We start from the raw sequence: 27660 nt of genomic DNA, 5'->3' as shown, positions 1-27660 counted from the left end.
AGGCCCCTGAGCCCTACAAAGGGTCTGTTAGAACTTTCCTGCCGCACTTCTCCACCTGTCCTCCTTGGTCTTTTAGACCCCAGAGGCCAGGCTGCATGCATGTTCCACCCCTGTAACCATGCCCTGTACTCCCCACCCACCAAGTCCACCCAATCAGTCCTGTGGCTGAGCCGAGAGCTGTACACGTGACCCTGTTCTCATCGGGACTCACTACTGCTACACCATGGCGTCCAGGGCACAGTCAGATTAGCCCTGCCACATGGCTTCTTCCTTCCTCTGAGGAGGGACACGCAAGGTGAAGCTTGGAGGAGCCGACTTGGCAGAGGTGGGGCTATGAAGTGAGGTTCAGCTCCAAATCTGAGACTCTTTCCAGCTGTTTTCAATCTTTCCACTCTTTGTAACTAACCCACCCTTGAAGCAGATATCTAGACTCCCAATCTGCCCGAAAGGTCATACACTACTCTCTGTCACCTCTACACAGGAATAAATACCCTTTTTCCTTATCATTTCCCACTTCAGAAAGAGTATGATAAAGTGTTATCATTAAAAAACTAGAAAATAGAAGTTGGGGGAAAAGACAATACTGCCTGAAATTCTACCACCAGATTATAACCATTCTTAGTATTTTGGTGTGTATACTCCTGCAATTTTACCCACTTAACTATAAATAAAATATTATTTTTACCATATGGAGATCTTACATGCAAAATTTAAAAATAACGTTTTTCTTAATAAATGAGGAGCTTTTCATGTCACTTAATATAGAATCATATTGTCAGAATGGCTTAAAAATATTCTTTTGCAAGATTAAACAATCCTCTATTCTTGGACATTTAGGTTACTTCTAACTTCTTCCTATAATGAACACTGTGATGAAAATCTGTACATGTATTTTTACATAATTTACATGTCTCCTTTCTTATATTTTGTATGAGGAATAAATACCACTAAACACTTGAACTGTTCAGCTCAAACAGGTCTAAATATCTAGATTAGAGTCACTCAACCACAATCACATCCTCCAAAAACTGCACACCCAGCACAAGAGCAGAGAAATCTCAAAATGAGCATAAGTGTGAAATCATGAAACCTTAAGCAGTAATAACTTGAGTTTAATCATGACCATTCTCTGCCCACAAGTCCACCCAAACACTAAGTGCAATAACATATTAATATCTAACATTTACAAGGCAAAGCTCTCTTATCTGAACTCACAAGAGTTCACAAGAACTCTGTGCAGACAATACAAATATTATTCCTCTCATTTTATAGCTAAGGAAACTGAATTTCAGTGATGTAATCTGTCCGAAGTCATACAGCAGAGCTGTGACTAATTCAGCCTGACATCACACCTAAACCAACACACTTCTTCCTTATATCATATCACTGGACCCAGAAGATCTAAAATATATTGAGGGACTCCCCCGATGGTCTGATGGTTAAGAATCCACCTTGCAATGCAGGGGATGCAGGTTCGATCCCTGGTTAGGAAATGAAGATTCCACATGCTGTAGAGCAACTAAGCCCGCATGCCCTGGAGCCATAACTAGAGAACCCGTACACTGCAACAAAAGATCATACACACTGCAACTAAGACCCAACATAGCCAAATAAGAAAATAAATTTAAAATAAAATAAAATACACGAAAATTCCCACCTTCAGTTACAAGCAGCTCGTCCTGAAATGCTTCTGCAAAGTCGATGCTGTGCAGCACACTCAGACTGGGCAGGATCCGCTCTCTCACCTCCGGCATGTGCAGCACAGCTCTGTCAGTAGAGATTTTATTCAAAGGCGTTTTACAGACAAAAAACCTTCATTAGATTTTATCCATGCATCTGGCAATGACTGGCAAATCCCACTGACATCATGGTGCATTAGAAAAATAGATATTATGCCTTAGTTCACAATATACGTAATTTTAAACTGAAAACTTGTTTTGGACATTCCCTTAAAAGCTATACATGGTGGCATATATACATCATCATTTTCAGGTAAACACATTAAAACAACAACTCTCTGACAGAAGAGCAGAAAGAAGAAAAATTAGATTCTTTTCAAGTCATGCATTTATAATATTTGTGATAATTTGGTCAGTTAGAAATTTGTCTCAGGAAAAAACACACCAAGAATATGATACAAATAATGCATCAAAAGAAAACATTTAAATTGCCATGTAATTCTGTCAGTCTGTCTGACTTGTTCTAGAGACTTTTGAGGTGACAGAACTGAAAAGTGAATTTCTCTACAAAACTGAGTTCACAAACAAAAGAAATCTCATTACCATAAATTAATGGCAAAAAGGATTTATAGAGCAGTACACTGATTTCTATACTTCAATAGGGAGAAAGGGAAAAAACAAAAAAACTGTGATCTAATTTCTCCAAATGTCAGTTTCTATATCTAAAATACTCAACTGAGAGACAAAACCACATTCCAAGTTGAACCCTTCACATTTGGTCTGTGTTATTATTACGTACTAACTCAATACTAAATGCTTGTTTAAACATTCTAATAGTCCTCCACAGACTGACAGTACAGTTTCCTGAACTGTGTATCAGCAGAAAACACAGCACAACACAACACACTGGAAGAAAGCGAGACTGGCCCCCACACACACCACCCTCCCGGGAGGCAGTAACTTCCCGTGAACCATGAATTGGCATGACCTCCATCCACTCAACGCATACTCAGCTTTAGGCAAGGAAAAAGATTTTGTGACATAAGAACTCTGATTTCAACTCATAAGTAAGTCTAAATCATACTTAGACCTAAATATAAATTTGACAACATGCCAGCATATAAAACTACATTTAAATTGGTGTACTAAATTTTTTTAGAAGCACAAGTTTTAAGTAATTAAACACCCTACAATGTCTAAAATACAGCTTGATCCATTCAAATAATTCTCAACACTCTCAGAAATGTTCCACGTCAGGTGTGTTTACACAATATACTTTCTTCCAGTAGTTTTTAAATCTTTTCAGAAACTGATCTGCCATCATTACCAAGATGGTCCAAGGATGAAGTCCAAGGTCCTATCTGAACAAAGGAGCAGAAGCCACTATATATGTTTAGAAAAGGACACTCAGTGCAAGGAAACCTGGAGACGAGCTATTTCTACCTGTATCTCTCCTACAGGTAGCTTATCGGTCACACAAATTTTACCAAAACTGTTCATCTGCCAGTTCACTAATAAGTAGTAAAACATCTTCCATAAATTACAAATCCCAACCAGTGTTAAGCCTTCAATACTTCCATGAATGCTCCCCGTCATGGTGTAAGGTAAGTAACCCACCTTCGATACTGCTGACGTGAAATTTCATCTCCACCAAAAAAGTATATAGTTGACAGTTCTGTGGTGGTTTTACAACTGCTTTCTCTGTCTGATGGATTATATATTATAGTAACATCCTGATGCCAAGAAAAAAATCAGGAGTGAATATTAAATATTTCACTCTGAATAAATGTCACAGGAACACAAACAGTGGCTGCAGACACTGATGCACATAAACAGCACCTCCAAGATCAGATAAGATCCTATATTCCTTTCAAAAAGGTGTTAGCTTTAGCCATAAAATATATAATTTTTACTTTAACCTAAAAATGAGCTCGTATTTTTAGTGCAGATACTTTCATACTTACTTCCTGTGTTCTTTCCTTCAGCACAAATTTGTCTGGAAAAATCCTTAATACTTTAGGATCCAGCAAAACTTTTTTCTGAGAATCCTTAAAACCTACAGCTTTAACAAAAGCTGCTCGAGAGCCAGTGTTACGGACAGAAATAACAATTCTACTTTCCTGGCCAGGCACTAAGTCATTCACTGTTACCATGTAACTGTCAGATAATTTTTTAACATCTTCCAAAATGAGGTTACTTGTGCCTCCATATCCAGACAAAGGTATCTAAAAACAGAATACAAACATCTAGAATTATTTTTATGTAAGCAGAAAACAGAAGATCAAATTATAGTCAGAGAAGACAATGAGACGGATTTACTGAAATTAAAATTATTCATCTTTGTGTACTTTGGCTAATAGTTACCTCACTGCCAATCAAGCCCTTATCTATAGTAAAGACTCTGCTTTAAGAGAAAAACAAACCAAAGAGGTGCAAAATTATTTACCTTCCCATATGCCAAGAATAATTATTTCTCACTGTTACAGAAACCAAGCTTAGATGACAAAGGAAAAATAAGATTAGTATTGATATGCTTGCTTAAGAAGTGTTCAGCATGAAAGACACTGATATTTAAATTTATCTTGAAATGCATAAAAAAGATAAATTGATAAGATGGTTAAATATGTGATAGAAGAAATACAGCACAATGTTAAGTGCAGAATCTAAGGGAAAGTGTATGTGAATGTTTGCCAAGTAATTCTTTCACATTTCCAGTAATTTTAAATTTCCAACATGAAAAGTTTTGGGGGGAGAAAAATCTATGAGCATATACTCTTATTAACTTTTGGTCCAGCAGAATCAGGAGTGTGCCAAAGAGAAGCCAGAACTCAAATGGGCCTCAGGGGACAACCAGCCTGGCCATGGGGGTGCAGAGTGGAGGCTCCAGGGTAGACCAAGCACTCTGAGCCATGGGGCTCCCAGGGGTGTAGCACCACCAGGAAACAGGAGTCACAGAACAGACTCTATAAAGAGGAGTGCAGGAAACAGGTACCCTGCAAGGATACAAACTTTTCAAACTCTTTAAATGCACTCCATTAAATATGCTCTTTCATTCCTTATTATTAAAATAAATTCCAAAGAATCCTTTGCAAACTTGAAAACATCAGTAGCTTATTTCAAGTTGTTATGTATTAAATACAATAACATTTTGAAAAATTAAACTCAGGCTGATGAAAACTCAGTATTGCCTGCCTTGTAGTAAAAATTAACAGCATTTAAAGGGCTTCAGATCTGAACTCCTGCAAAGTCCACCTCATCCACGGTGAGCTCTGTTGGTTCCAAGAGCCAAAAATATTTCTAATTTTTCTTTTCCCATAGAAACTTGCCAGTAAATCTTACATAAGAAGCTAGAAAACAACAAGGAGAATCAGCTTTTGAAAACACTCAATATGAGTATTCTTCCTGTATTTTCAAAGTCTAAGAAGTCACAAATGACTATTGACTAAAAGGTTAAAAGATGAAGAAAGATTAAATAAAATGAAATCTGAGTAATGCTCACAGACCCAAAGATTCAACCAGAAATCTGCTCTAGAGCAGGCTTCTCAGGGACTTCCCTGGTGGTCCCGTGGTTAGGACTCTGTGCTGCCACTGCTGGGGGACCGGGTTCGATCACTGAGGGAACTAAGATCCCTCAAGCCTACACAGCCAAAACTAAACTAAACTAAAAACCCAACTAGAGCAGACTCCTCAACCTTGGCACAGTGGTCCCTGGGCTGGGCCATCTGATGTGGGGTGCCCTGTGCACTGTGGGAGTGTCTGGCCACACCCCTGGCCTCCACTCATCAGGTACCAAAAGTCTAACTGTGAAAACCACAAATGTCTCCAGAAACCACCAAGTGTGCCCTGGTGGCTGAGAACCACCACTCTGCAGGCTGTTCAGCACATCACAGCTCATGAGGCCACATGAAGAACTCCACAGAGCATGTGTCCACCTCCAGCATCCAATATAGTTAGATTTGCCAAAAGTATCTATTCTTTTTAAAAAAAACCTTTAGGTGGTGTTAATCTTGTGACTTTTCCACATTTCCTCTGTGACACCAGGGCAAAGACCAGCTTTGCAGTCCCAGCTCCACTGCCAAGTAGCTGCTCAGTTCTGAGCTGCTTTCACAGAGCTTAGATTTCATCCGACTCCCTTGTTCCTCTTTCCTCCCCTCCAGGGTTTATCACTTTTCTCTCTTAACGCCCTGAATCTAGCTAAAGAAATGACTTGAAATCTTCTGAAATTATGCTGGGAAGAAACAACACAGAAAAGTCCTGTCTGTGTATCCCTAGTGTACAGAACAGAGTCTAACAAGTAATGTCAGGAGACACCCTGCTGAACTGAAAGAAGAAATGTTACTTGAAAAATCAACAACTTAAAATAGTTCAATCTGGACTTAACCAAACAATGGGTTCCTGAGAAGTTCAAATTGAAATGAAATAGACAAGACCTATTTTACAGGATTACTATGGTGGCTGCTTTTAAAATGGACAATTCTACAAGGTATATAATTACTCTCTAATCTGTCTGTAAATCTAGGTAACCAATCACATATTTTGACTTAAAAAAGAGTACATATTATTTACCAATATTTAACCAATAGTTACATCATAAACTCCATGGGAGAAAAAATAGCAGTTAGAATTATCTTACCGTGAACTTAACACCTGGTTGTGATCGAACTCCAAGTTGTTTAATTTCGAGTTTGGCCAACATACAAGACAGGCGAGTAGGTGCAAATAACACGGAGATATAAATGTCTTCTTTTGGACGAATCCTGACCTCACAGTTACTGGTCAATCGCTCTTCTGAGCCAAAAGTGTGCTGCAGCTACAATTCAAAAACAACCTCTGCATAAGACAGAGCAGCAGCACAAACAAAACATGCCAGTAACACAGACTCTTCAAGGACGAACAACGCAAGACAGCCTGAACATAAAAGGATGTGACACAGAACAGAGCCGTGTACTCCACAAACCTGAAAGCAGTCCTGGTCTTGTCCTCTGACAAGCAGGCGTAAATGCTGGGCTGTAGACGCAGAATTGTTTCTTAAAGCTAGTTTCTGAAGCCTAGAAACAATGGCACATTTAAAATGTGGTTTTCTTCCATGGATGCTGCTACAATCATAAAAGCAAAACCAGTTAAAACCGACTGCAATGCATTGAGGCAGACGGACTGCCTAAGCCACGTGAGTGGCGGTCCACAGTCCTGGAACTCCGCATTTCTGAGAATGTGCACTCAAGACTCACCACATTGGAGAGGACTTTCAGTTTCATCTCTCCTGTTACAGCTCCTTAGCTGTCCTTATTATCCACACTCTATGTGTAGGAATTATCTGTTTTACACAATAGTCATCAGAAAATACAGATGAACTATTTCATTTAGTCAAGACCATGCTTAGCTCCAAAACCTACCTTGCATGCAAACAAGGGTCCTAAGCACGTTGTACAGATTTTTTACTTTAAAAGGTTCATCTGCATAAAGTAGTCTTTTAAACAGCATACTGCAATTAACCTAACTTTTAAAAAACTTACAATGCAAGTAGCACTGCAGCTGGCTGGCAATATGAAAATCCTCCAGCCTCTGCAAATACATGCATTCTCTCTTCACTGGAGAAGAGAAAATATGTGAATAAACCTCTATTTTACACAAATTTTGAAAATTAACAGTTAAATTATCTAAGCTGTGGTCTATGCCTTGTGTACCTTGTATTAAAAAGGAAATGCTGAGTTTAATTAACCTCAGAGTAAAATCAAAGACCTTTGGTTATTAGCACACCCAAGAAAAGCCTTCCACAGGTACTCTGCCTGGAAAAGACTTGCAGAAAAAAATTTTTTTCATGAAAACAAAGCCAATTAAAACCAAGTGCAATGTTCAGAGATGGACTGGCTGCATGGGCACAGGAGCCGCTGGGGAGGACGGTCCTAAAACCCAGGGCCATGCAGGACAATGCAGGAGTCTAGCTGAGAGTGCTTTCACTAGAGCTGCCCACGGAAAACCACCCTTCACCAGCTGGACCGTAAAGGCCTCTAAGAGGCAACGTCGCTGTTCCTTCTTCCCACTGGCCCCCAGTGCTTTCCAGAGAAGGAACCAAGATACTTGTAGCTGCCTAAGTTTGGTCATCAGCAGAGAATTCACCAAAGAGCTTAAGAAAACTGAAACCTAATTTTTTTGGCTTGTATTTTAAGAACATGAAAAATGATATGAATTCATGGTAGGATGAATACTGAATATGATAGTTTTATTTCAGTTCTAAGAACGTGAACATGGTCGTCATGGAGACAGCGAAGAATAGCAGTCGGTGATGACAGCTGCTGTGCATACTCACTGTGTTCTACCGAGGGGGACACCTCCCCAGGCCAGAAACTGCTTGTTGGATAAAATCGAAGGAATATCTGAGGTGAGAGATTCAGGTGCCAGAGGCCTATTTCCCGAAGAAACTATTTCACCTTTTAACATCACTTCATACTGAGGGCCAAATGGCTGCACGAATATTTTCAAGATCCTAGCAAAGAAAACCATCTAAGTTCAGTGTTCAGAACTCAATTCTTTCAGCAACTACTGTCCTACCCGCTTCCTTTATCCAAGAGCCTGAGCTGGATGCTGAGGACACAATGCACGCCCTTCCTCAGAGCTGATGTCCCAGAGGAGGAAGCCAGTGGGGAAGGAGACAGGCACGTGCCTGAGTGCAGAGGAAAGGAGTTCACAGGCGAGGAATCCGGGTAGGGCTGAGGAAAGCCTCTGGGTGGAGATTCTACCCAGGCAGGAGGGGGCTGGGCTAAGCTATATGTACCAGGCAAGTTCACAAGCCGGAGACAAGGATGCTCTGACCAGTGTATGGTGATGTTCACTCAGGATTTGGAGGAGGAGTGGGGAAATATCTCTAACAACTGACAAGGTCAACGGATGGTGTCCTTGGAGAGGAGAGGTTAGTGAGAAACACGGTAATACTTTCAAATATATTTGAAAATAGTGATTTCTAGTCAGTTGGTTTACAAGATTTTCAGTGAAGAGAAAGAAGGTCTGTGGCAAAAGGAAAGAGCTATGCTGTCTGCCACAGGAAGTGAAGCATGTTCTCTGTCCTCCTAGCCACAGACTAGAGCACAAACTCGCCATGGTGAACAGCTTTACATTACCTTTCCTCACAGCCCACGGGATCCTTTGGAGAAAATGAAACTATAACTTCATGCTCTTCTCCAGGTTTAAGGAATAGTTTCTCTGGGTCCACTGAAAAGTGACTTCCTTGATCTGGGATCTAAATGTTGATGTAATAAGTCACAGGTTTCACGCATCCATGCCCTTGTCTCCCACTGATGACCATACATCTTCCCTCCTCCTTGTCCACCAGAGCCCCGCCCATCCTTACTTCCTGACTGCGAACACCCCCTCACACACCCAAACATATCATAAGTGACATCTACACACGTGGATCCTGTCCTCCACCCCACCAGCTACAGCGTAACATGTCTTCAGGGAACTAATCTGGGGCTTAGTTCTTGTGGTACAATGTGAAGCACCCCAGCTGAAGTTCTTTGTCATCTGCCTTATGCTCGGGCAACACTAGCTCTGATTCTTCCTCCTGATCCCGCCACCTCCCCAGCCCCAGACAAGGTTGGCAGACAGCAACCTTCAGAACCCGAGGGGGTCACTGATCATCTCAGTCCAAGAGAATAAGCTACCATCTCCAATGCAAATTCTTACCTTGATATCCAGGTGGACATCAATATTCCCAGCATTTTTCAGAGGTAAGTACTGCCTTGCTGAGGAAGCCACACTGGCAAACAAGTGCAGAGTCTAGGGGACGGAATAAAGCAGGCATTTTTTAAATATCATACTTAGCATGGAATCAACGTGGACATATGATAACAGCAAAGGGAGGAGCCCAGGGTACCTGGAGGTCTTTTGGGGCATGGATGCGGGCAATTCCTGTTCTTGCTCGAAGACTGATGCTTTTAATGACTGGTGTCGGGTTTGGACTATCAACTTCTATATCGACTCTTGCCAAAAATTCTTCTGCTGAGTCTAGAATCTCTATAAAAGGTCATTCTTTTAGTTCAGACAACAGTTATTTAATCCTAAATGCCACACATGGTCCAACACTATGCCCTTGGGGGTACAAAAAAATCTTAAGTGAAATGACTTTTTAATGAACTCAGAAAGAAACGGAAATGAGTGGAGGAGAAAAAGGAAGAAAATATCTGACAGATGAGATAACATCAGTTAAGAGAAAAGATCCCAAAAGGTCTTCAGTGGTACATGCTTAGGTTACCCATATTTGGATGGGTTTGACCCAAAATAGCATGCTGTCTGCCCAATTTTAAAACATCATAAAATACTGACAAATTACAGGGAACATCTGACACATTCACTGATGGAAGAAATAAGCCTCAACTTGCTAGTTTATTTAACTACAGAGTAAAGCAAATACCATAAAACGTAAACATGATACCTGAAGAAGTGATCTGTTTCTTTGGACTATGGAAAAGAACCCAAATTACCAGAAATTCTGGATCCTGTAAAATAAAAAAACTTTTGCATATATAGTGAAAGAAAAGTAGTTTGGAACTTGACTTCCTTCTTAATTCTAAACCAGTCCCTCCACCTCCCAGTTACCTGTCCGTCGTCACTGGCAGGCATCATGTGGTTGATCACTGATGGGGCAGCCAGCTGCGCGATTGCATGGGCATAAGGCAATGCTCTCAGAGCTGCGTGGATGGGCTCCTTGGAAAAGGTGAAGCAGCGCCAGGCCACAGCATTCTGTCAGAAACGGGAGGGGCTACTTCAGCAGAGCCAATGGTGTCGTGCTGGTGGGAGGCTACATCTGTTCACAGAGCCTTAACAAAAACACTGACATTCTTGACAGAAGTCAGCCAAGGATGCTACCAGCTGTACCTACAACACTTGTCCACGAAACTCTGTGAAAGATCCCTCATGAGCAGCGTACTTACAGCACTGATAATGAGTCTGATGGGGATGTTGGCATGTGTCTTGTTCACCAGTTTTAGAGGTAGAGCTTTCCAGCTTCCGTAAGTCAAGTCGCCAAAATCAAGAACACCTTTCTTTTCTGTTTCTACCTAATTATGGGGGGAAAAGGGATTTATAGAAACAATATATTACTAAATATGACAGTTTATATCACTGCCCTTCTAGCCACAAATAGTCAGTGTTAACAGTAAGCTTACCTGAAATTCCAAGGGCTACTTTACAATTGCTATTTTCTACCAAAAAAAAAATTTTTTTAATGTAGTCCATGTACCCAAATATACTACACAGAACAAAGTTACAGGTAAGCTGAGGCTGCTTTGAGAAGACTGCTAGTCAAGCCCTTAGGCTCTTCACTACCATGGATGTAGTGCTGCCTTCACGTGCCCACAAAGCCAAGTCTCCATGTGCATCCACACTGAACCCACGGCACTCCTCAAATCTCTGAGCGATGCCATCACTGGACACGGTTCCAAGAGAAGTCCTCCTTCACAGAACACAGGAGGCTGCCCTGGCTGATTCTGCATGTGATACTCCAGACCTCTAACCTGACCACTTAACCACACTGCTTCTTAAGAGTGGAATCTAAAAGGTAAATATATAACATCCAACATTTACAAAGCACCAGGAATAATCCCTGGATCTGCTTCAATTTCTCAGTCTCCCCCACTTTTTTTAAAAACTAGTTCTATCAAGTGACTTTATTGAGCATTCCACACAGACATCCATTCACATGGTCACAGGAAAGCTAACCCTGACCCTCAAGAAGTGAATTTGAAGCAATTTTCCAAGGGTTACTTTTCTGGGGGAAACAAAAATCAAGCCTTGTTTTATGTGTGGGAGATAGGTTCTTGGCTAACTAGGTTATACTGAAAATTTCAGCACAACGAAACGGGGGATAAAGTCCATAGTGTTGAAGAACCAAGAAATGGGAGAAAATAATCACAAAGCATAACTACTGGCAGGGATTTATACTCCAGAATACAAAGAACATCTACAAAAATTTATAAAGACATTCAAAAATAAATAAAAATGGGCAAGAAATATGAATAGGCAGTTCAGAGAAGAGGAGGCCAGGACAGCTAACAGACATAAGAAACGACGCTCAACACCACAGTCAACACAAACAGGAGTCAAAACTGGAACTTTACATCCACGAAGGAAGCAAACAGTTCACAATCTAATGACAGCACGTCAGCAACAACAGGCACTCACATGTTTCCTCAGGGAACACATGTCAGCAAGCGGCCACAAAGAGCCAGAATAAAAGCACGTACACATAAAATGTCATGTTCGCTACAGCCACCTGGGACAGCCTCTAACAAGTCAGGAAGGTTACTGAGCAGTCTCACAGATGCAGCCTCTGTGTGAAGTCCCTGAACCATCTCTCGTGGGGACATTGCTCCCCCATCATATCCTCCTGCACCTTCAGGTCCAACTACTCCTCCTGGAAGGCTCTGCTCCACTGGGCTAAGGCTGAACCACCCCTTACACTGAAGTCCCCAGGCTTGTCTGTGCGCTGGACTCAGAGCTCAAATGACACCCCAGACCAGTGAAATCGCAGTCTCTAGGGCTGGGACACAGCCATCACTGTTTCTTCAAGTGAGTCATGTGACTCCAAGGAGCAGACCACGCCACTAAGTGTGACTTACACGAGCCTGTCAAAACATGACAGCCTCAAATACTACTTAGTTTTTGTTTCTGCTACAAAAATGTAGCCTGAATGTAAAACCAGAATTTAAAACTCTTACATAAAAACATAGGCAGAACACTCAGTGACATAAATCAAAGCAAGATCCTCTATGACCCACATCCTAGAGTAATGGAAATAAAAACAAAAGTAAACAAGTGGGACCTAATGAAACTTAAAAGCTTTTGCACAGCAAAGGAAACTTTAATCAAGGTGAAGAGACAACCCTCAGAATGCGAGAAAATAATAGTAAATGAAACAACTGACAAAGGATTAATTTCCAAAATATACAAGCAACTCATGCAACTCAATACCAGAAAAACAAACAACCCAATCAAAAAGTGGGAAAAAGACCTAAACGGGCATTTCTCCAAAGAAGACATACAGATGGCTAACAAACACATGAAAAGATGCTCAACATCACTCATTAATAGAGAAATGCAAATCAAAACTACAGTGAGATATCACCTCACACTGGTCAGAATGGCCATCATCAAAACGTCTACCAACACTAAATGCTGGAGAGGGTGTGGAGAAAAGCTCTTGAACTGTTGGTGGGAATGTAAATTGATACAGCCACTAATGGAAGATGGTATGAAGATTCCTTAAAAAGCTAGGAATAAAACCACCATATGACTCAGCAATCCCACTCCCAGGCATATACCCTGAGGAAACCAAAACTTAAAAGGACACATGTATATCATTGTTCATTGCAGCACTATTTATAATAGCTAGAACATGGAAGCAACCTAGATGTCCATCGACAGATGAAAGGATAAAGAAGTGGTACATATACACAATGGAATAATACTCAGCCATAAAAAGGAACACATTTGACTCAGTTCTGATGAGGTGGATGAAACTAGAACCTATTATACAGAGTGAAGTAAGTAAAAGAAAGATAAATATCGTATCCTAACACATATATATGGAATCTAGAAAAACGGTACTGAAGAATTTATTTACAGGGCAGCAATAGAGAAACAGATGGAGAACAGACTTATGGACATGTGGAGAGGGGACGAGAGGGTAAGATGTATGGAAAGAGTAACATGGAAACTCACATTACCATACGTAAAATAGATAGCCAACAGGAATTTGCTGTGGCTCAGGAAACTCAAACAGGAGCTCTGTATCAACCTAGAGGGATGAGGTGAGGAGGGAGATGGGAGGGAGGTTCAAAAGGGAAGGGATTTATGTATACCTATGGCTGATTCATGTTGAGATTCGATAGAAAACAACAAAATTCTGTAAAGCAATTATCCTTCAATAAAAAATAAAGTTTTTTAAATAAAAATTTTTAAAAATGTAGTCTGTTTAAGGACAGGTTCAAAAGCCTGGTCAGTGGAATGTACTGAAACACAGAAAGTCAATGACACTGTCTCAAATAGGGGTAATTTGGTAAAGTCATCACAACTGAGGGAAAGCAGATGCTACTGACACCCAGTGAGCAGAGACCAGGGCTCTGCTAAGATCCCCACACTGTACATGACAGCCTCCACCACATAACCACCACCCAGTCAGACATGGCAATGGTGCCAAAGCTGAGAGTCCCTACCCTGGAACAAGCATGGCACAGCTGATTGAAAAATTCATACAATGCCACTTAAGCATAATATAAAGATCACTAAGAGTTGTAATAACAGAACTTCCACAAACTCTACTTCCTTCTCCACACCATGGACAAGTAAACTGCTAAGCCCAGGCAGTAAGCACAGCCCCAGGGAGGACAAAGAAAAGCATGTGCATGCAAGAAAGGAGGCCCACAAGGTCCTCATCAGTCTCCTCGGGGAATCCCACCCATACCTCACCTTGAAACAGAAGCACAGTTAGAGCTTCTCTGAGTCAAAGAATAAAATGGGTGCAGTGGGAGCAGTTCAGAGACCCAGTGAGGGTGGCTAAACTCACGTCAGGTTCCACCGCAGGCCCTTCAGTCTCTATCACCGGGAAGTATGTTCTGCTCATCCTGCTCTGCACCCAGCCCACCCCCTCGCTGGTTCCCAAATCGTGTTCAGGGTGCTAGTTCTGATTCTACTCACAACCAATAAGACACTGCATGTGCAGCCACACGTGTTAACTAATGCTACAGTCTGTAATCATCCGGTGAGGTTTAGAAATCACTGCTACTTGGCCACGTCCTCCCCCTCCCATGATTCTGATTAGCTGATGTGGGTGGGACCAGGTATTGGGGTGCACCTAAAACCCCCAGTTATTTCAATGTCCAGGGTAAAGAGCCACTGTTCTAAGGAGCCTCCTATCCAGAAGGCACTTCATTGTCCCAACTGGGCTAGACCTAATTTCTTTCACTTCCAGAAAAGGGGAGATTGTAGAATAGGAACGTTTTCAGGTATGGAAAAAAAACTGGAGGAAAGAATCTGAATGTGGTGCTTTATCTCCACACATCAAACTACAGAATGGAAACCAGCCGGAAAACTGGGTTTAATGTTGTACTTTGTTTACACACTTCTTACCAAGTATACCTGTGCTTCTATAAAACAACAGAAATAATTTCAAGTGTCTTGTTTTTGGCAGTGCTCTGCAGCTTGTGGGACCTGAGTTCACTGACCAGGGACTGAACCCATGCCCTTGACAGCGGTAGCACAGAGTCCTGACCACTGGACCACCAGGGAATTCCCAGAAATAATTTTAAATTTTGGAATAAGAAGATATTAAGAGCCAATGTTTAGCTTGATTGTAACTTTCTGGCAGTCATCCACAAATTCATTTTACCCAAATATTACTTCTAAAGTTTACACAGCCTCATTAAAATCCCAGGTGTGACAAAGACCCGCTCACAGAGAGTCACCTCGATCATGGGAGTCTCAGCAATGGCAGTGAGGACAACCCTGCTGGCCAGGGCTTCCGCCTGTGCCACGGTCTCTGCGTCGGCTGAGAATGGCCAAGAAGCAACACTGAATATACATCGGAAGATCCCAGGATCAGACGGTATGAAGAGCACTTTAATCTCTTCTGTGGCATGAGGTCTTATGATGACTCTATTCTTGAAAACTAAACAAGGATAAGCTGAAAAATCCACCTTAAAAAGAAGAGACATGTGGTCTGTTAAGAAACAACTTCACACTGAAAATCAGGAGGAAAAAACAATGAGCTTAAGATCTGTTTTCAGAGTCAAACTACCAAATCTACACGTTAGCTCTACAAAAACACCTATGTCTCACAATTCGATATCTGGAAAAATAAAACCAGTCAAATTTATCAGGACGTTTTTTTTCTTTTTTTGGCTATGTCACATGGCTCGTGGGACCTTTTCCAACCAAGGACTAAACCCAGGCTGAGGCAATGAAAATGCGAAATACTAACTACAGGACCGCCAGGGAACTCCCATAAGGACTTCAAGTTATTTTTACCTCCACTTTCTTTGAAAGGGTGCTGGAAATGGCAGCACTTTCAGCCCTGGACATCACCCTAGGACCCACCTCTCACCCTGGACGTTACCTGGTACCTGGTCTCTGCAGCTGTGTGCAGACTCATTTCCAAGGTTCCTTGTCAGGCCTCCAAGTTTACGATTCTGACTCATTCAAACCCCTCCCTCCTCACCCTAAATGAGAATCTTCTTTACTCCCACTTCCAGAGACAACATTCCCTCCTACATGCTCCTCCATTCTCACCACCTCTCACCCTCAACCCTTTCTCCAGCCACTTGTTTTCCTCTGCCCTCAGGATCAGAGGGGAAGAGTCGGGGAAAAAAGAGAGAGAGTACAGTCTTATTAATTAGGTAAATCAAGGTCATCACTAGGAGCTAAGAGGAAAGAGTAAACCCGCCCACCAACATCTGTCTGTGAGGAGCTGCTGACAGTGCTTCCCATCCTCCCCACTTGCTGAAGCCCACAGGGTCTAGAGTCTAGAAGTCAGTGGCTGTGATGGATCATGTGAGAGACTCCTATTCTCATGTTGAAACTGTGTTTCCAGGCATTTCAAATGGTCATGTTAAGGACCTCCCTGGTGGTTCACTGGTTGAGTGCCTGCCTTGCAATATGAGGCATGTGGGTTTGATCCCTGGTCAAGGAACTAGGCTCCCACATGCCTCAAAGCAACTAAACTCATGTGTTGAAACTGAGTCCACATGATGCAATGAAGATTCCAAGTTAGGAGACCTGACACAGCCAAGTAAATAAACAGATATTAAAAAAAAAAAAGAAGATCATGTAAGAACACATTCAGATAAATTCACTTAACAAAAGCAGGTATAGGGTCCCAACAGTAACTTGTTTCTTTTAGGGGTTTTGTTTTGGTTTTTTGGATAAATGCAGCAATTTATATTCAATCACATTGAACAAAACCAGCAGAGACCAGAACTCAGAGCTCCAGTCAGGGATTTAAAGGATAGCACAAAAAGCACATTTACATGATTTTATAAACAAGTGACAATGAAGTATCATGGTTAATAAATAAACAGGAACACCTGGTAATATCAGAAACAAACTCAGGTTTCACTTTCATCAGAAGTACTACAACAAAAGAACCAAGATAAAGACACCTTACAACACCTCTGTGTCAAGTGCAGGGTGGGGACAAGCTCCCTTCATCAAGGGAGAGGTAGGGAAAGAAGTCCAGATCAACCTTAAGGTGACCACTCAATCAGGAGAAAGACACAGGGAGCTCACCTTTTCACCGTCAACACTGACACTGAGAACCCCGATGCTGACCTGCAGCCAGCGGTCAGCGGGGTTCAGGACACTGAGGTAAGTTTGTGAAGCAATGCCAACACAGCAAGCATGAGGAAACTTTAATTCCTCGGGCACACTTACTCTCCCTGGAAAGAGAAAAAGCAGAGTCAAAACCCAGGAAAGAGAAAAAGCAGAGTCAAAACCACACCCAACTTAATTAAAATAATAAAAGAACTCCAAGCTCAGAGCCTGAGACAGAACCAGAGAGACAAAGACAGTAGATTTACCTGAGTTTTTACATTTTTCTAGGGCTACTCAGGAGAAGGCAATCGCACCCCACTCCAGTACTCTTGCCTGGAAAATCCCATGGATGGAGGAGCCTGGTAGGCTGCATCCATGCGGTCGCTAAGAGTCGGGCACGACTGAGCGACTTCACTTTCACGCATTGGAGAAGGAAATGGCAACCCACTCCAGTGATCTTGCCTGGAGAATCCCAGGGACAGAGGAGCCTAGTGGGCTGCCGTCTATGGGGTCCCACAGAGTCGGATACGACTGAAGCGACTTAGCAGCAGCAGGGCTACTCAGGGACCCTTGCACAGAAATATGGTCGTGTTCCAAATTCAGGATAAAGAAAAAAGCTCACATGAAATTCACTCTAATCATTACTTCCTTGAAACAAATCAGTTTCAAGGTCCTAATTGAGAAAATAATTCAACCTTTAAATAACAGCAACCAACAATAAGCAGCATCAGAGTAAAAGGGTCTTACCAAGTCCTGACACCACTGCTGAATCCCATGGCTCAATTCCACAGTCTGGATGGAGAGACTGCACAGGAAGCACTTTGGCTGCATTCAGAAGGTTCTGACTGAGGGTGTCAGAGTACAGGTTACAAAGGGAAGAGGAGGCCATCAACCCTGAGCCGATATCCTGTCCCAGGCAGAGGCCTGCAGTCACTGAGTGCTGGACATGCTCTCCCACAATGGCAGGGTGACAGCTTCCTGGGAGCCCACAGGAAAGCCCACAGGCGGTGGCACCACAGGCCCGGCAGCGAGGCAGGGTGGCACTGCTGGCTGCAGGCAGTGCCCCAGAGTGCGGCTGGGCACACGGAGCCACGGGGAGGGGATAGTGCACTGAGACTGCAGGACCTGTGAGGGGCATGTGCTGCCTCATGGGTGCAGGGCCGCAGCCCTCGGTGCTGGGGACAGAAGGGACAGACGTCCGGTAAGGACCCTGGCCACTGAATTCACTGTCAGTAGCTGATGTGTCTCTAGGAGTCACGTGCCCACCGTCGAGCACAGGTGCCTGGCGGGACACGGGGAGGCACGGTATGGCCAGTGTGGCTGGGTGGAGGCTGGATTCACTCCGCAGAGCTAGGCTGACCTGCTCCAGGTCACCACGGTCTGAGGTCAAACCCGTCGCACTGGTCTGTGACCGATCTTCACTCTTGGAGGAAGGCAGTCTACTGGAGCTAAAGTCCAGTTTTACATCTTCAGGTCTGCTGCTCAGAGAAGTCGTTTCAGTCACTTTTTCTGTGTCCAAGTTCTTCTGGATAATATACGATAATGCTCCTTTTCCTCTACTTTGAAATGGACTTTTTTCTCCTAACTTATCCGCAGCTGGCTCCTGAGCTGGAACTGGACTGGCCCGGATAATTGTGGTGCTCAACTCACTGGTGATATCACTCTACGTGACAGAAAATGTTCAGAAATTACCCACAGATAAAATGAATATTACAAATGCAAACCATGCTGATATACTCTCAAAGAGCAGAGATCTACATGACATCACGACTCTTAAAAAAAAAACAACAGGCTATAAGGGTAGTAGTTTCTGTAGCCGTGAAAAGCAGGGTTAAGAGTTAGAAAATCTGCATTCATTGTTTTTTGGCAACCCGCTCCAGTATTCTTGCCTGGAGAATCCCATGGACAGAGGAGCCTGGCAGTCTACTAAACCACCACCACCACATTCCCTGTTTTTACCAATTACAGAACCAGAAACAAGTAGTTTTGTTTAGTAATTAAATGTCTCAAACGCCCAAATTTTACATCTACGACATCGTGGCCTGGCCTGCCTTCCTCTCACCACATATACAATTCAGTGTGGCCATGAATCAAATGCAGGTGTGTTCTGTGATTCCCTCTTCCCCACACCTGACTCCAGGTAGGCCTCATCGAGCTCTGCTGGACACGCTACCAGCTGAGGCTGTCCGTTACCTCCTGAAGCTCCCACACTGCACTTCACTGCACAGCGTGTCTTCGTGTGCTCCACCAGACTGAGAGCTTTTTGAGGGCAGACACTAAATATGTGTACCTGCAGTGCCAACCCAGCACAAGTAGCTGTCTGAGCAAAATATGTGGGCATGCACGCACGCGCACTTACTTTAAAGGAAAAAGAGAAACCAAAATTAGTCAGCCCTGAATTCAAGTCTGAGTCTTATAGCAGTAAGACTTCAGAGGTAAGTGTGAGTAAAGAAGTGACAGAAGTGCTTACCTTGCGGTCATCAAGGACACGACGTGAGGCCATGGAGGGACTAATGCTCTCCTGCTCAGAAACGTACGTCAGCCTGCTGACACTGGCCTCTGGACACGTCAGCTGGGACAACTCCCTCTCACAGGGGCCCTTCTGTGGCTGAGCTGCTGAACCAAAAGACTCCAGGGCACACCTGGGAGAGAGAATACCTGTGTCTGGACTTGTCCACCCCTTCACTTAACATCATCTACATGGCAGAAAGCCCTTCCTGCTTGCCTACAACCCCATCAACCTTCACTTCCGTCTGTCCTAGTTGCCATATACAACTCAACCCTGGATTCATTCTTCTTACCCTTGATTACACCTTCTTACCCTTATCTAAATCTGTGAAGTATAGTCCCATTGAATGAAGTATCTGGTAAGCTACTAAAAAAAAAAGCCGTGGCAGTTTCATTAATAAATTCCATATAAAATCCCTTAACAGTGTTAGCTTTTCATTCAACAGTTAATGAAGACCTGATATAGACCAATAAACAGAGAACTCGGCAACTCCTGCCCCAAAGAGCAAAGCAAAAACAAGAATCTCGTGGATGAGTACACAGAAATGGGCAGAGCTGCACCATGGTGGGGAGATAAAGGGCCCAGCTCCTGGCTGATCATCAAGCAGGCACAACCAAACCCCTGTACTCAGGGGCTATACATCAAGAGATGAGTCCTGAGGAACATCACTATCACTACTAAAGCAGGGCATCTTATAGGAGAAGGAGGCTATGGCAGTTAGGGTACAGACATACAATAAAACACTGGGCAACTGTTTAAAATCATGCAGCTGAATACTACCAACTGGCTCAGAAAGATGTTCAGGATATATTAAGTTTAAAAAAAAAAGTAAGCAATAAATAGTAAGATCCCACATACACGTTCCACATTCCATCAATCCCCAGCACAGAGCCAGGCCAGCCTGACAGAGGAGGGACCAGGCTTCCTCTTGAGGAGGGGTAGGAGACACACTGGGTGGGAAACACCATCAAAGCTATCTTTGCAAACAGCTGCTGCACCCCTGCAAACTCCTCCACTTAGCTTCAAGTCCGTAATTAATTGGACTGAATTTTACTCCCCCCTCTTCTTTTTCCCCCACAAAGTCTGAATACTCAGGTGGGCAATGGATACAGAGAGAAAACCCTATTTTGAATTCTGGATTTTTACAAGGACCAAATCAAGACAGTACTGACCCAACACTAGTGAATCTCTAACCAATGCAAACAAAATACTAATCAACTTGCTTCAGGCCCACTTTAGCACTGAATCACACGCACCTGCGTGGGTTCTATATGCACATGCACACACATGTGCACAAACGCACACACAGTCATACTCACACAGACAACATGGGGTGGCAGGAAGAAGAGTTCTGGGTACTGTAGCGCATGCTGAATCTAGCTCCTCTGGTCAAAAGGAACAGAAGCACTGAGGCTTTTATTACCTCAAGCAATGAGAACTGAACTGTAAGAACACACAGAAACAAAAGGAGAGCAATTCAGGATGCCAGACTGGTGCCAGCCACACAGAGACTCAAGGCAGCAATGTTCCTGCCAGAAGGTGAGTGGACACTAAAGACCAGCAGCAGAAGTGCTGGCAAGCAGCATGGTCAGCAGACAACGCACTCTCACCAGAAAGATGTGGCTGCTCAACAGATCAATGTTCTGACCGACATTTCACCGTGAATGTTAAGAAACTTAATGAATATGAGTTGGAAGAACAAGAAAAAAAAGACTAAAAACACGAAAGCCATTTTACAGTAAAAAAGTACAAGCAGGATTTCAATAAAAAGAAATGAATACAAAATGAATGTTCATACTGGCAGCCATGAAAAGCATAGTTGGTACAGCAGAAAATCAGTAACGCTGAGTAAACACTTGAACGGCTAGGCTACTCCATGATACAAGGAGAAGGCAGAGATATGAAGATGAGGAGAAAGAAACAGGTGGGGATGCCCCGAAAGGCAGTCCCAGCTCTGGGCATCTCAGGAGGAACAGGTCACAGGAAACAGGAAATGAACTCTCCTCAGGGGAGAAGAGTAAATGCAGCCATGAAATTAAAAGACGTCTGCTCCTTGGAAGAAAAGCTATGACCAATCTAGACAGCATATTAAAAAGCAGAGACATTACTTTGCCAACAAAGTTCTGCCTAGTCACTATAGTTTTTCCAGCAGTCATGTATAGATGTGAGAGTTGGTCCATAAAGAAAGCTGAGCGCCGAAGAACTGATGTTTTTGAACCGTGGTGTTGAAGATTCCTGAGAGTCCCTTGGCCTGCAAGGAGATCAAATCAGTCCATCCTAAAGGAAATCAATCCTGAATATTCATTGGAAGGACTGATGTTGAAGCTGAAGCTCCAATACTTTGGCCACCAGATGAGAAGAACTGACTCACTGGAAAAGACCCTGATGCTGGGAAAGATTGAGGGCAGGAGAAGGGGACAGAGGATGAGATGGTTGGATGGTATCACTGACTCGATGGGACATGAGTTTGAGCAAGCTGCAGGAGTTGATGATGGACAGGGAAGCCTGGCATGTGGCAGTCCATGGGGTCGCAAAGAGTCACACAACAACTGAGCAATGGAACTGAACTGAACAAAGGGAGAGACCACCATGCACAGGGAGCACCATCCAAGAAAAGCAACTACAAGACACAGACATGTACACTTACACTGATGACAGGAAAAGCACAGGCGCAACAGCAGGCAGATAAACTGGAGCCAGAAGTTCGGCCTTGGCAGGAAGGGCTGTCCTGCAGCAGAAAGGACAGGAGGACGTGGCATGCCCACCCGCAGAGCATGGCAGCAGCAAGGAGGACAAGTGACAGCAGAATGAACCTCAGAACCTGCTGTGACCACCTTCTTTCCCACCAAGCCTGCCATCTGGCCCTGGATGAGCGGTGGGGATGCAGGTGGCTGACCCTCAGAGAGGAGGAAGCTCACCAAACCCATGGCCACTTTAGAAAGGGCAACAATGCTGTTGTCAAAGTATCTGACCACATGCCAAGTTCATGAGAAAATTTAGCATCTCCCTAAGGTATGTTTCCTACACTTAAAGAATGAGTGTATTTTCTTAGGCACACAAGATAAAAACAGGTGGGTCCAAGTGTAAGAGCAGCCAGCCCGGCATTTTGTCTCTGATCATGCAGTAAAGGGCACGGTGAAGGGAAAAAAATCATAATAAGTCTTTATATGGCACTTAGTTTTTATTAAATGCCTGTATATACAATTTAAAAATATAAAAACCATAGAAAATAAGATAATATTGGAAAATACACAGGAGTTAAGAAACAATAAAGAGAATACTGAAAGGAATCTAGAAAGCAGAAATGTGAAATGCAAACAAAATGAAAAAGAAATTAAGAAAGAAGCGTTACTATTGTGATGGAAAAGCTCTGTGTCTCGAACTGTGGAGGTGGTTACACACATTCACACCTGTGATAAAATGGCACAATTCTAGCCACACATCATGCCCAGTACAAGTTCCTGGTGGTGATTCCGTGCAAGAACTAGGGAAGCTGGGGAAGGACACAGGCTCTCTCTATACTAGCTTTGCAACTTCCTTTGGCTCTAACAAGTTCCTCAAAAAAGGGGGAAAAAAATGAAAAAAAAAAAAAAAAAAGGATTAAAGAGAAAATAAATGCAGAAGTTGAGCAAAATTTGGTCAGGACCAATATTTTAACAACTAAAATAATAATAATAATAATAAACCTTCCTGATAAAAGGAAGCTCGACTCCAAATACTAAAGGGGCACTGCATGACAAGGCGCTGCAAGGTGGCTGTGAAGTCAACACAGAGACACAGCCCAACGAAGTTACTAGACTCAAAAGATCTCATTAGGCTCGAAAGCATCTTTAGCATAAAGCTTACAAAAAAATCATGTCAATTGTGAGGCAAAAACTACTGCCATATAGAAAGTTCACTTTATTAAATGTAAGAATTCTTTCTTTGATGGCTTTATAAAAGATCTTTTATATGTTTCTTTAAGGAAAGATTTTAGTAAGCTGGAAATTTTACCTAAGCAGTGAAATTATCATGAATATTTGGTATTTTCAAACAAACTGAAATTACATTTGATATCCAAGTTTTACCTACTAAATGCTGCCCAAGCTGTTCCTGGATTTTATATATCTTGGGAAACAGTCTGGGTAAGCTGGAGCTAAGAATTCACAAGAGCAAAAAGTACAAGAGAGGAAAAACTTTCTAAAGACTAGAAACTGTACAATTCATGTCACAAAGGGCTATTCACTCTCTTTAATACATCCAGGGATCCAAGAAATGGAGACAAGAAAGACTAATAGTCCATGAAGGCAACAAACACAAATAAGTATTTGACATAAAACACAAAAAATGCTCATCATTTAAAGTTACACTGAAATAGTATTTTTTTCATCTATCAGACTGTTGACAATAAAAAGTTCAATAAGCGTTCTGTTGGTGAGGTTGTAGAAAAGCAGGCTCTTCCCTAAATTGCTGGTGGAAAACTAAACCAACACAACCTCTAGGGAGGGGTTGCACTGATTTAAATAGGAACATAAACCAATATACTCTTTGTCCCAACAATCATTTCTAAGAATTTATCCTGTAACACATCTACCTACACACCTATACATAAATACACATAGACACATCTGATAAAGCACTATATTTAAACTGTTCAAAGTTCCATGGAAACACACACATACATATATATGTGTAAACTTTTGAAGCAATGTTGACTTATATCATTTTTGAAAAATTAAAAAGTGTCTATAACTTGAAGATTAAGTTAATCTATAGACTGTGTTCAAACATGTAAAATATTAGCATTCTTATCCTAACCTTTGAAAAAGCACCTACCAAACTCATTAGTATTAAGAGCACAAACACTGTTAAGATAAAAAAATAAATCCAAAATTAAGTTATTTAAAATGCTGATAAGAAACAGTGAATTGCATACCTTCATCACACACAGATATAAGAGCAAGTCAGTAAGATCCTTTTAGAAAACAGGTTGCCAATCTGGAAAGCCTGAAAATACTCTTATTCCTGACTTGGTAATTTTACTTCTGAGGAAATCAGTTACAACACAGAGAAAAATTTTATGAGGAAAGTTGTTATCTCAATATCATTAAAATGGCAAAAAAAAAAAAAATCCAGCATCCCCAATATCTACCAAAAGCACCAAATAAACCATGACAGATCCATTATGCAGTTTATAACATTAATTTTCTTTTAAATTATTGTAAGTGAAAACAGCAGAGTATGAAAATTTGCAAAGAAATATGGCTTGAAAGAAACTCACAAAATATAATTGTTAGGTCTGAATGATGAACCTACAGTGACTAGCTTTCTTTACATTTCATTCCAATTTTCCTATACTGAGCATGTATTTTTATTACAAAAAAAAAAATTAAGCACCTACCCTGATAAACTAGTTCCTGAAATTTCACTAGGAGAAGAATGACTCAGTGGAGAAGTGGAAGGTCTGAAGCTGTCCTCGCCGTTCTCCGAGCCTTGTCCACCGTGCTCAGGAGAGGGACTTTTCAAATCTATCAGAAAGATGTATTTTCCAATGAGGACACAGAAAAAAAAAACAAAACAAAACATTCCATGCAATTTCTTGAGTGTGACCAATTACTGTGACACTTACCAACACGTTTAGGTGAGATTATTGAATGGTTTTCAAAAGCCACGTGCTTTTCACTGTTACTTGTCTCACCAATGCACTCATTTTGCCTCTGGTAGTCTCTACTCTCCTGTAGGCCTTTACACTCTTCTGACAGCCAGAGAGATGCTACTCTGGGGTTCCCAATGACGGAGCAACTATCAGGGGCTGGAATGGGTACGGAGGCAGCTTTTTCACCATCACCAGAATCTGGGGATTTATGGTCAATGGAATGTGTCTTCACATCAACTGCTGTACCCTCTCTCTCGCCCACATTTGTAAGAACTGAATTTGAAGAGCTAATTGTTCTCAACGATGCCTGATCCACGCTGTCTCCACTTTCACCATAAAAACCGGCTGCAGTGCCTACCTCTGGCTCCCTTACGCTTATGCTAGTAGCACCCAGGTCCACCACATGGATGTCGTGTGTAGTCCGCTCTTTGGACAAAGATAAATCCCAAATACCAGACACACCAGCTCTTGAAAAGTTGTCCAGCCCACCTTCATACTGACTAATGTCTGTTTTCTTAAGGTATCTCTCCATATCAAATGTGCTGGATCCATTACTTTTTTCCAGATCATTAGGTAAGAAATGAGACACAGCAGAATAGTGCCTTTGTTTACCATCCTCCTGACAAGTCTTCTCTCGGGTTTTATTTGAAAGTGCTTTGATCATGGTGGCAAGCTGGAGAGGGTCAGCGCTCACTGACGCTTCCGCGATGGCAGAAGCAATGGTGCTTATCCTCAGCACAGAGTCACTCTCGCTGGGCAGCTCGTCTGTATGTCTCTGAGGTTTGCTGCTGACAAGGAAAGTGTCCTAGAGATCAGAAAGTTCACATCAGTTCCATGCACATGCACATATTAGTTTAATCTTTATTTGTAAGTGCTACATAAGATCTAACAGCAGCAAGAAATTAATAGTATACCAGTTGAATCTCCCAATGAAAAAAAACAGCTGCTATCAACTTTAACTGCAGAGTACTAGTTTACTTACAAGGTCCGATCATCAGCTGTTCAAAAAACATCTTCTGGAGTTAAACGCTAAATCTGAATCAGAGAGTAACTGTAAACCAAAAAAATTAAACTACTGAAACTGAGAAGCCATTGAGTCACAGTGATTCCAAGTATATTCTTGGTAATTTCAGTCAACTATTGGAATTATTTATAAGCAAGACAGAAACAGAAGCCATGGGTAAAACAATGAAATGGAACCAACAACAAAGCAATATAAACCTATTTAATATTTTTTTAAATACTAATTAAGACTTCAGCCTCCAGGAATAGTAATGCAAACCAACTCTGGCTGAGAGTAATCAGAACAACACAGCATGTTCAAAAACAATTCTGAGAAGGTACTAGACAGCTAAAAAAATGGAATGAAAAATTATGGGGCCAAAATCCAAGAGAAGAGAGAATCCCAGAGGGGTGAGCCCAGTCCTGGGGATGCTATTACTCAGGGTCTCTGCTGCTTCAAGAGGGGTCTACGTCAGGAAGCTTATGAAGCTAAGAAAATAATTTTTAAAAAAGAAGCTCAGAAAAGTGGCTCTTAAGGGAGTAAGAGTACAAAAATCAGGTTCAGAGTCTGACAATGATAAGGGAGAGGTGGTGATCACAGTGAACATCCACACTTTAGGACAAGACCACAGAGGGCTACACTCGAGGAGTAAAGGTGGCTTAGCTCTGAACAGCTCGATCCCAGGAACCAAATTAAAGCAACCTAAAACTGCTGGGGTTCCTCACTCAGAAGCAAGTAAAAATCCTGTCTGGAAGGTATCTCCCATGGACTCAAATATTTCACCAACTTTTCCTTTAAAAATCTACTCACAGTGCTCCAAGGTAATGCGTCCCACATTCCAGAAAAAGAGAACTGCAGAATGCAGACAATGGACTCTGAGTCTAAAACACATCTAAAACATCAAATCTAACAAAACCTAAAACATACTTAAGGAAATAAAAAGTAACATTAAGGGACTTCCCTGTGGTCCAGTGGCTACATTCCCAGGGCAGGGGGCCCATGCTTGATCCCTGGTTGGGGAACTAGATCCTGTGTGCTGCAACTAAAAAGATCCCATGTGCCATAACCAAATACATACATACATATTTAAGAAAAACAACAATGACACTGACAACTCAACAGAAGACGAGAAATTATCAAGAAAGAACTAAATGTAAATTCTATAATTAAAAAACACAATAACAAATCAAGAACCCAAAGGACAGGTTTCACAACTTAGACACAACTGAAAAAAGAATCAGACTTGGAAGAGAAGTCTGAAAAAAATAATTCAGAATGCAAGAGAAAGTAACAGAAAACACAACAGAACAGAAAAAATATAAAAGAAAAAAATACTCAAAGTTTAACATACTTGTTAACAAACATAAAGGTAAAGATATCTTCAGACTGACAAAACAGAGTATTCATTACCAGTAGTCCCTCACAAAACAAAATTGTAAGGGTATTCTTCAGGCAAAAGAAAATTAATCTTAAATGGAAGGTCAGAGATACACATTGGTTGTATGTAATAATAGTAATCACCATCAACATCATC

At 42.0% G+C, this 27660-nt stretch overlaps 1 protein-coding gene across 4 annotated transcripts in view; it reads right to left on the bottom strand.

The window, feature by feature from the left end:
• Positions 1–27660, bottom strand: part of CEP192 (centrosomal protein 192) — a 73926-nt gene that overhangs the window by 23716 nt on the left and 22550 nt on the right. For all 4 annotated transcript variants that reach the window (XM_070361837.1, XM_005892370.3, XM_070361839.1 and 1 more), the window contains 18 exons: positions 25097–25928; positions 24869–24995; positions 19450–19621; positions 17727–18642; positions 16956–17104; positions 15137–15367; positions 10607–10732; positions 10272–10415; positions 10108–10171; positions 9550–9689; positions 9360–9452; positions 8795–8913; positions 7987–8163; positions 6637–6727; positions 6313–6489; positions 3644–3904; positions 3297–3412; positions 1658–1767 (listed from right to left, as the gene is read on the bottom strand). In XM_070361837.1, the coding sequence (XP_070217938.1) occupies positions 1658–1767; positions 3297–3412; positions 3644–3904; positions 6313–6489; positions 6637–6727; positions 7987–8163; positions 8795–8913; positions 9360–9452; positions 9550–9689; positions 10108–10171; positions 10272–10415; positions 10607–10732; positions 15137–15367; positions 16956–17104; positions 17727–18642; positions 19450–19621; positions 24869–24995; positions 25097–25928 (4045 nt within the window). The remainder of the gene's footprint in view (positions 1–1657; positions 1768–3296; positions 3413–3643; positions 3905–6312; positions 6490–6636; positions 6728–7986; positions 8164–8794; positions 8914–9359; positions 9453–9549; positions 9690–10107; positions 10172–10271; positions 10416–10606; positions 10733–15136; positions 15368–16955; positions 17105–17726; positions 18643–19449; positions 19622–24868; positions 24996–25096; positions 25929–27660) is intronic.

Source organism: Bos mutus, chromosome 24 (assembly GCF_027580195.1).
Source record: "Bos mutus isolate GX-2022 chromosome 24, NWIPB_WYAK_1.1, whole genome shotgun sequence".
Taxonomy (NCBI): Eukaryota; Metazoa; Chordata; class Mammalia; order Artiodactyla; family Bovidae; genus Bos; species Bos mutus.
Note: the sequence above shows the minus strand (reverse complement) of the source record. Positions and strands in the feature narration are given on the sequence as shown.